The sequence below is a fragment of the Corylus avellana genome, chromosome ca9, assembly GCF_901000735.1.
Source record: "Corylus avellana chromosome ca9, CavTom2PMs-1.0".
In the NCBI taxonomy this organism is placed as follows: Eukaryota; Viridiplantae; Streptophyta; class Magnoliopsida; order Fagales; family Betulaceae; genus Corylus; species Corylus avellana.
The window spans coordinates 10,482,499-10,490,763 of record NC_081549.1 but is presented as its reverse complement, the minus strand read 5'-3'; the positions used below and the strand labels follow the sequence as shown (position 1 = coordinate 10,490,763).

General features: G+C 36.6%; 1 protein-coding gene and 1 long non-coding RNA gene across 2 annotated transcripts; both read right to left on the bottom strand.

Annotated features, from left to right (window-relative positions):
* Positions 1 to 2,331: 2,331 nt before the first annotated feature.
* Positions 2,332 to 3,111, bottom strand: LOC132162279 (uncharacterized). The gene has a single exon (XM_059572534.1). The coding sequence runs from the start codon at positions 3,109 to 3,111 to the stop codon at positions 2,332 to 2,334; it is 780 nt and encodes a 259-aa protein (XP_059428517.1).
* A 3,560-nt stretch (positions 3,112 to 6,671) lies between these two features.
* On the bottom strand, positions 6,672 to 8,239 carry LOC132161991 (uncharacterized). The gene is made up of 2 exons (XR_009438192.1): positions 7,903 to 8,239; positions 6,672 to 6,963 (listed from the first exon to the last, which is right to left on the bottom strand). It is a non-coding gene; the product is annotated as an uncharacterized LOC132161991 (long non-coding RNA).
* Between the last annotated feature and the right edge of the window lie 26 nt (positions 8,240 to 8,265).

Sequence of the window (8,265 nt, the reverse complement as noted above, 5' to 3'; positions counted from 1 at the left end):
TTGCCATTTCTGTCACAGTCAGATCAAGAGCCATCATGTTTGTCTATGCCGTCGGTATGAGCTAGGGCTTGGAGAAGATAACCTGAAAAATTGAAAATGTCACCAAACAGTTGAATGAATAGACTTACAGAAATTAAAAATTAAAAGAACACAAAAAAAAGGGGGGATTCGGCTGCGAGATTAGACGGTATAGGAGAAAAATTAGTATCCTCTTCTGGTTTGAGTCACGCGATATCTGAAGAGAGTTTCTCTCACAAAACTAGTACGACTGCTTAGAACGCCATTAGATCAATATCAGATGATCCATCAATGGCTTGATTGAGAATCTGAAAGGAATGGGTTGTTGGGAGGGGGTTGAGAAGGATTGAATGCGTGCATTCAACTCCCCAACGATGATGGGAGATGCATTGAATGCTCACAGCAGGCTGCATTCAATGGATCATCTCTCTTGCCATCACCCTAGTAATCTAGCCCTAAAACCAGTCCGTCAAACAAGAAACAACTCTCTAGTATTGCCGTAGACTCGTAGTGGTAACTCGAAGTCTGGAAAGACTGGAATGAAGAGAGAGATCAAGAGCGATGAGGGTGAGTCAGTGAGAGACGAGAGTGACGAGGGTCGACTGTCGAGGGTGATGGTTTGAAGTTTGAGTGTTTGACTGGTTAATGGTTAGTGCCTTAGTGGTTTCTGGTTTGGTTTAGATTTTAGAAACGCTCCGTTTCAATCCCAGCATCCCAGCCGTTAGATTTGCGAAAATATCAAAAATTTTAATAAATGAACGGCTGGATTTGGAGAGAGAATTAGTTAAATCGATTTGGGCGTGCCACGTGTTGAAACCTTTAGTTTTCCAAAACATTATTCACATGCGGCCGTTTGTATTTGAATCTGGTGTGCTTATTTAGTACAGTCCATCGATTCTATAAAAATCAGCAAGATTTAATTTCACACGTTAGATCAAAGCACTCATGGCATGCTTATAGAGCTTGCGATACACCATATAACTTCCACGCGATTTAGTTGATTACAGCTGGCTTCCATTAAACCAATCCAACGGCCAATATTTCATCAAAAATTTTGGAGGGTTGAGATGGCTTGTGGTCATACCGAGACGACTGGTACACTGTCAGTCTCGATGACCGTGCGTGCGTGCAAGATTACAACCGTTGATGAATTCCTCGAGTGCGATGGGGGGTTTTAAGTCGTTCGATCATCTCAACCAAGGGAAGCTTATGAAAATTTGGATCCACCCAATAAATCCCATGCGAGAAAATGGCCAACAGCTGGCGTCCACTACATGCATCCAATGGCTGAAATTAAATCAAAAAAAATTGGACGGCTGTCGTCCATTGCGTGCAAACCAAGAGTCTCATAAATGTTGTCAAACCCGTAGACCGTGCGTGCGTGGGGGAGATTTCGAGACTGAGTGTATCGTTCGCGTGTGTGTGTTGGTGAAACTGGTTTGATACGTTACCCAATAAATAATCTTGACCATTTATTTTAATCGTTATTTTATCATTCAATCAAAGACGTTAGATTAGTGGGCTCATAGTGTTATGTGCAACACCATATAACTCTCACCTTCGTAATGGATTACAGCTGTATTCCATTAACTAAATCCAACGGCTCAAATTAAATCAAATTGAATCGGACGGCTATGATTAAATATCTAAAATTTTAAAAATTCAAATAATCAGAAAAATCTAGTGTGGGTAATTTCAGGTGAGCTCGTCTCTTTAGTTATCCAATAAATCATCTAAACCGTTAAAATTAAATACAAATTTATATCAATTAAATTTTAACCATTCAATTAACTAAAGTGCTAAAGAAACCGTGTGTGCATAGTAGTGTAGTACTACATAGTTATTATTATCATTAATAATTTAATACTAATTTACTAAACGGTTGAGATAATGAGATTCTTGAGAGTTGAGATTATTATTATTATTAATACTAATTATTATTAGTAATACTAAACGGTTGAGAATCTTGAGAGTTGAGATTATTATTATTATTAATACTAATTATTATTATTAATACTAAACGGTTGAGAATCTTGAGATTAATATTATTAATATTATTAATATGATTAATTGATTATTATGAATATGATTATTATTATTATACTATACCCTTGATCTTAATTGAACCTATGTACACACATTAATATGATTATTATTATTATTATTAACTTATGAATTAGACATTGGACATTAAACCTATAAATAATAATATAGTCTATACTCTACACTAACTTAGTTATATACTTATATTATACCCTTGATCTTAATCAAATTAATTTTTTTTTTTTTTTTTTGAATTAGAATTGGTAACTTTTATTGACTTAAAGTCGAGCCTTGCTCAGAGTGGACAATTTCCAGGATACATGAAGGAAAATTATCAAGCCAGAATATTTCCTGATCTATTGCTAATGCCAGTTTGGCAAGACTATGAGCAACCTTGTTACCATCACGTGGAGTATGGCTAGCCCTCCATTCCAAACAGCGCCCCAGTAGATTTTTTGCATCTTGTAGAATCTGTCCATAATTACCAAGCCAGCCGCCTTCCATATTAAGAACACTTACGACTTCCAGCGCATCCCCCTCTAGGATAACCTGTCTCAGGTTCAACCTACGTGCAACGTTGGCTGCAGACCAAGCTGCTAAAGCTTCGGCTGTTCCAGGGTCTGTGAGTATAGGCTTGGAAGCACACAACGCAGCTAGCATCATGCCGTCGGAGTTGCGTACAGCCACCCCAATTCCAACCCGTCTGTGTTTCTCATCAATGGAAGCATCCCAATTGATCTTTATAAAATCTGCCGGCGGTTTCTGCCATCTCTGATTTACTTGCCTGCGCAGTGGTACGTGAGCCTTGTGTCTTCCAGCCTCTGTTTTCTCAAAAGCAGAGATTTGTTCCCGTGCCCTTCGAATCACTTCAGCTGGAGCTAACAGCGGCTTCCCAAAGACAAAGGCATTGCGCCTGAGCCAAATCTGCCGCGCCACAGTGACAAAGAATTGCATCTCCTCCTTGCTCAGCTGAATCAATAATTGCTCGAAGACCCCTGCAAACGTTGCATCACAAATAGAGCTCTTCTGTAGTTGCCGAATACTTTCCATCCAGACATCCTTGGCCGAGCCACAGTTCCAGAGAATGTTTAATCAAATTAATTGTACACACATTAATTGAACCTATGAATATGATGATAATTATTATTATTATTTACTTATACTATACCCTTGATCTTAATCAATTAATTGTACACACATTAATTGAACCTATGAATATGATGATGATTATTATTATTATTATTTTTAACTAATTAATTGGACATTGGACATTAAACCTATAAATAATAATATAGTCTATACTCTATACTAACTTAGTTATATACTTATACTATACCCTTGATCTTAATCAAATTAATTGTACACACATTAATTGAACCTATGAATATGATGATAATTATTATTTTTATTTACTTATACTATACCCTTGATCTTAATCAAATTAATTGTACACACATTAATTGAACCTATGAATATGATGATAATTATTATTTTTATTTACTTATACTATACCCTTGATCTTAATCAATTAATTGTACACACATTAATTGAACCTATGAATATGATGATGATTATTATTATTATTATTTTTAACTAATTAATTGGACATTGAACATTAAACCTATAAATAATAATATAGTCTATACTCTACACTAACTTAGTTATATACTTATACTATACCCTTGATCTTAATCAAATTAATTGTACACAGATTAATTGAACCTATGAATATGATGATAATTATTATTATTATTTTTAACTAATTAATTGGACATTGGACATTAAACCTATAAATAACCTATAAATAATAACATAGTCTATACTATATACAATGTTAGTTATATACTTATATTGTACCCTTAGATCTTAATCAATTAATTGTACACACATTAATTGAACCTATGAATATGATGATGATGATTATTATTATTATTTTTATTATTGACTAATTAATTGGACATTGGACATTAAACCTATAACTAATAACATAGTTTATACTCTATACAATGTTAGTTACATTATTATACCATACCCTAGATCTTAATTAATTAATTGTACACAAATTAATTGAACCTATGAATATGATTATTATTATTATTATTGTTATTATTAACTTATGAATTGGACATTGGACATTAAATCTATAAATAATAACATAGTCTATACTATATACAATGTTAGTTATACACTTATACTATAGCCTTATATCTTAATTAGTTAATTGTACACACATTGAACATATGATGATTATTATTATTATTATTATTATTATTATTATTATTATTATTATTTTGGAATTGGGCAATGGACATTAAACCTATAAATAATAACATAGTTCATATAATATTAGTTACACTATAGCCTTACATCTTAATTAGTTAATTGTATACACATTGAAGCTATGATTATTATTGATTAATAACATGTTTAATTATTTTTTAAGTTACATTGTCGTGTGGGTTGGGTCGGGTCGAATGACAAAACGGGTCGAGCTCACGAGCCCTAAACAAGTCGGGCGAGCTGGGTAATTTTCGAGCTACACGAGTCAAGCTCACGATCCTTTAACGAGTTCGGGCGAGCCGGGCGATTATCGAGTTAAACGATTCGAGCTCACGATCCCTTAACGAGCACGGGCGAGCCTGCCGATCTCGGGAAAAACGCGGTCGACTCCACGAAACCCCGTCGGGGAGCTTACCGGCGAGTGGGGCATGTCACTAGCTAATCAGGCAGTTTAGCGGTAATGGCGAGCTGAATACGGTGTGAGCACCGAACTTCCGGTCGAAGATACGTCGGTATTGACTCGTTTCTGAGGGCCTAACCCGCTGGCCATTTGGGGGTGGCTAAGCCTCCATGGGATGAGATGACGAGCCACCCTGGGCACCGGGGGGTGGCTGGAAGCCCTGCAAACTGAGGGGGTGAAACACCCCGGTACCCACTTGAGGCTCGGCCACCCCATGGAGTCTTGAAGTTGTGAGCCGACCCGGTGTGGGGGTGTTTTGGAACTCGGCCACCCCATCCCAAATTTGGGTGGGGTGGCTGGCTCCATAGCCCGAGAGGGATGGCCGAACCACTAAATGACAAAGGCCACTGAATTTTTTTTTTTTTTCAAATACATTTTTTTTATTTAAAAAAAATAAAAATAAATAGGTGCCACGTGTTAACATCTGATTGGTCCACGTGTCAGTCTTAACGGTCAACTAACGGATGGACTAAGTTGGTCGTTTATCAAAACCCCATGGGGTCCTGTGATAAAAATGAAACTCCATGGGAGTAAAAATAAAGTTCTTAAACATGAGGTATTAGGTATTTAACCTTTTTTTTTTTTTTTTTTTTTTCACAACTAAACCCTTCAAGCTCTATCGTAAAAACAAAAGCCCCAAACCCATTCTTCCCCAACCCCAATCTCCGGTGAATCCTGCCTTCTCCCCCGACCTTCGGCCACGAAGTCTCCACTCTCTCTGGCCAAGAAGAGAGTGTAGCTCCGCAAAAGTATCCTCAAACAAGATATTTTTATTTTCTATTTTTGTTTGTTGGGCATCCAAAACAAAAACCAATAGTTGTCTCTTGGGTGCAGCCATGGAATCAGTTCCTCAAAGGCAAATAATCTCTGCAAACCATCAAGGTTTCCGAAGGAGAAGAGAGCTAGCAAACCCAAACCCAATTTACAGAAGGATTCACACCCATACCGGGCATTTTTGCTTCCCCGTTCTCTCCAAAAAGTCTGATTTCCAAGCTACAGTCTGATTTTCAAGAGTAAGAGAAATATGGCATCTAAAACTTATCAGATGCCTCCAGCATAAACGGGCTAATCACAAATGCAGATGCAAATGGGCTCCGGCAAACTTTGGTTCGGTGGGTTCATCAGATCGTGGGTTCTTTGGCTTGGGGAAGATCGGTGGTTTGGCCGGAGAGTGGGTTGGTCGGATTGGGGAAGAACGGTGGTTGAAGAAGAAGGCTCTTGGCCAGAGATTGGGGTTGGGTTCGAATGGGCTTTGGGGTATCGGGCTTAGGGTCTGAACGGAGAATGGGTAAGCATTGTGGCCGGAGAATGGGGAAGCTTCGTGGTCGGAGAGAGTGGAGGCTTCGTGGCCGAAGGTTGTGGAAGAAGGCAGGATTCACCGAAAATTGGGGTTTCTGTTTTCACGATCTTGAAGGGTTTACTTGTAAAAAAAAAAATTATTACGTGGAAATGGTGTAAATCTAATCATATTTGATGATTTGGCAATTAGGACACGTGTCAAAATATAATTGGTCTCCAAGTCAGTGACATGAATTTTCGTTAAGTCTACTAACGACAAATAGATAGAAAAACCATCTCGGTCTTTAGGCAAACCACATGGATCTCCTTTGATCAAAAGTAAACCAAAAGGATTAGGGATCAAAAAATAAAGTTGTAAAACCCCAAGGGTGAATAAGGTATTTAACCATTTATTTTTTTGAAAAAAAAAAAAAAATTAATAAGAAGAGAGAATTTCACCACAAATTAGATCTTGTCAATTTTAGTTGCAGGATTCATTTCTTGAATTTTCAAATTCTTCCTGCTTGTTTATAACCAGGAAAATACTAATGCTTGAACATTCTTATTTTCACTTGCAATGAACTAGCGAACATAAGGTCAGAATGAAGAGCAGTCAACATAAATATTCAACCATGGAACAGAAAAAGAAGCAAGTTTGATATTATTTACACGATAACATCCCTCTATCGAGAATTATTGCGTTTATTTTATTATTCCTCTATAAATACATTTTAAAAAGAAGATCTTGAGGAATAATCAGTTCCCCTAGTCCTGAGATTGCTGGAATCTTCTGTTAACAGATCGAATGACGTGAAAGAACGCGGAAGGAGTACCACCACCATGTCCTCTCCAGCATTTTCAAGCAGGCTCTGAGTTGGCACAACCTGCATATATTAATGGAAGACTAAAATTAAGGTGGGGTTTATTTTTTTAATCTTTTTTATTAGCATGAAAAATTATTCTAAAGACATGAAAATAGTAATTAGAGATGTTAATCGAAGAGATTGATGGCCAGGACAAACCAAAAAGCATCCGATTATTATCTTGGCTAGATCATCCATAAGAGGATGAGATTAAATCGGATCACCGCCGTAAAACTAAGAATGTTAATGCAAGACAAGACACATACTTTTTTAATTTTGTATGATGTGTTTAGCTCAGAAACAAATGGAAAATTATAGCGCCAAAATATGCTCTAGGTCATGTTAAGTGGTAAACAAGAAATGCTTAAGAGTGAAGAAATTCATAAGATAGAAGTTGTTCAATTTATAATATGAGATGTTCACTGAATATTAGGGGGTGATGTGTGTAACAAAAGCGAGTAAAAAAACTAGAGGTGGATATTGGTTAAATCGGTGACGGTAGGGGTATTTTCGTACTATGAACTGAAATTGTTCGTTAATTCACCGACTTTATTTCGACTAAGAAAAATTTTCAACATTTTCGGTTAAAAGACGAAGTCGATTAATGTTGGTCGGTTAACCATGGGCTTTTTTTTTAAAAAAAAAAAAAATTAATTAATTAATTAATTATTATTATTATTATTACTATTTTATTGGGCCAAAAATTGGGTGTTTTGGAGGTTAAAAAATAGGTATGAAAATGGGCTAAAATCAGTATATCGATTAACTGAACCGAATCGAAGTAGGTATAAAAAATCTATATTGACTACCGACTGCCAGAAGTCGGTAGACGGATATTTTGCCCACCTCTAAGAAAAACAATTTGCATTAGAACTATGAAAATTTCAAAATCAAAACATGTTTTATTCTCTTAGGTAGGCCTTATAATAATATAAAAGGGAAGAGAGATTCCTTGAGTACCTTGTTTGGAGCCTTGAAGGAATTCTCATCCGCCATATTACCAGATGTAAGTACAGTCTTTGTTGATCCGGATAACTGTATGGAGTTTGTCCCCAAACCATCCACGCGGATGTTGAGGTTAACATTGTCACTTCCAAAGTTAACAACCTGCAAAAACAATCGCAAGTGATGACAGTGCCAAGAACTAACAATGCAATCATCAAGTTTCGAAACGGCATCGGACGGAAATAGAGGAAGCTTTAGCCAAAAAGGATGCAGAAGTATCAATGTGTTTTCTTCTTTTCTGTGTATGCAAGAAAAATCATAGCAGAATCGATTTCTGTACAATTTGCTAAAGAGTTGCTGAGAAACCCCAACCAATAA

Bases quoted from the DNA above. Each gene is read 5' to 3' on its own strand.
- LOC132162279 (XM_059572534.1), bottom strand. From the start codon at position 3,111: ATGGAAAGTATTCGGCAACTACAGAAGAGCTCTATTTGTGATGCAACG.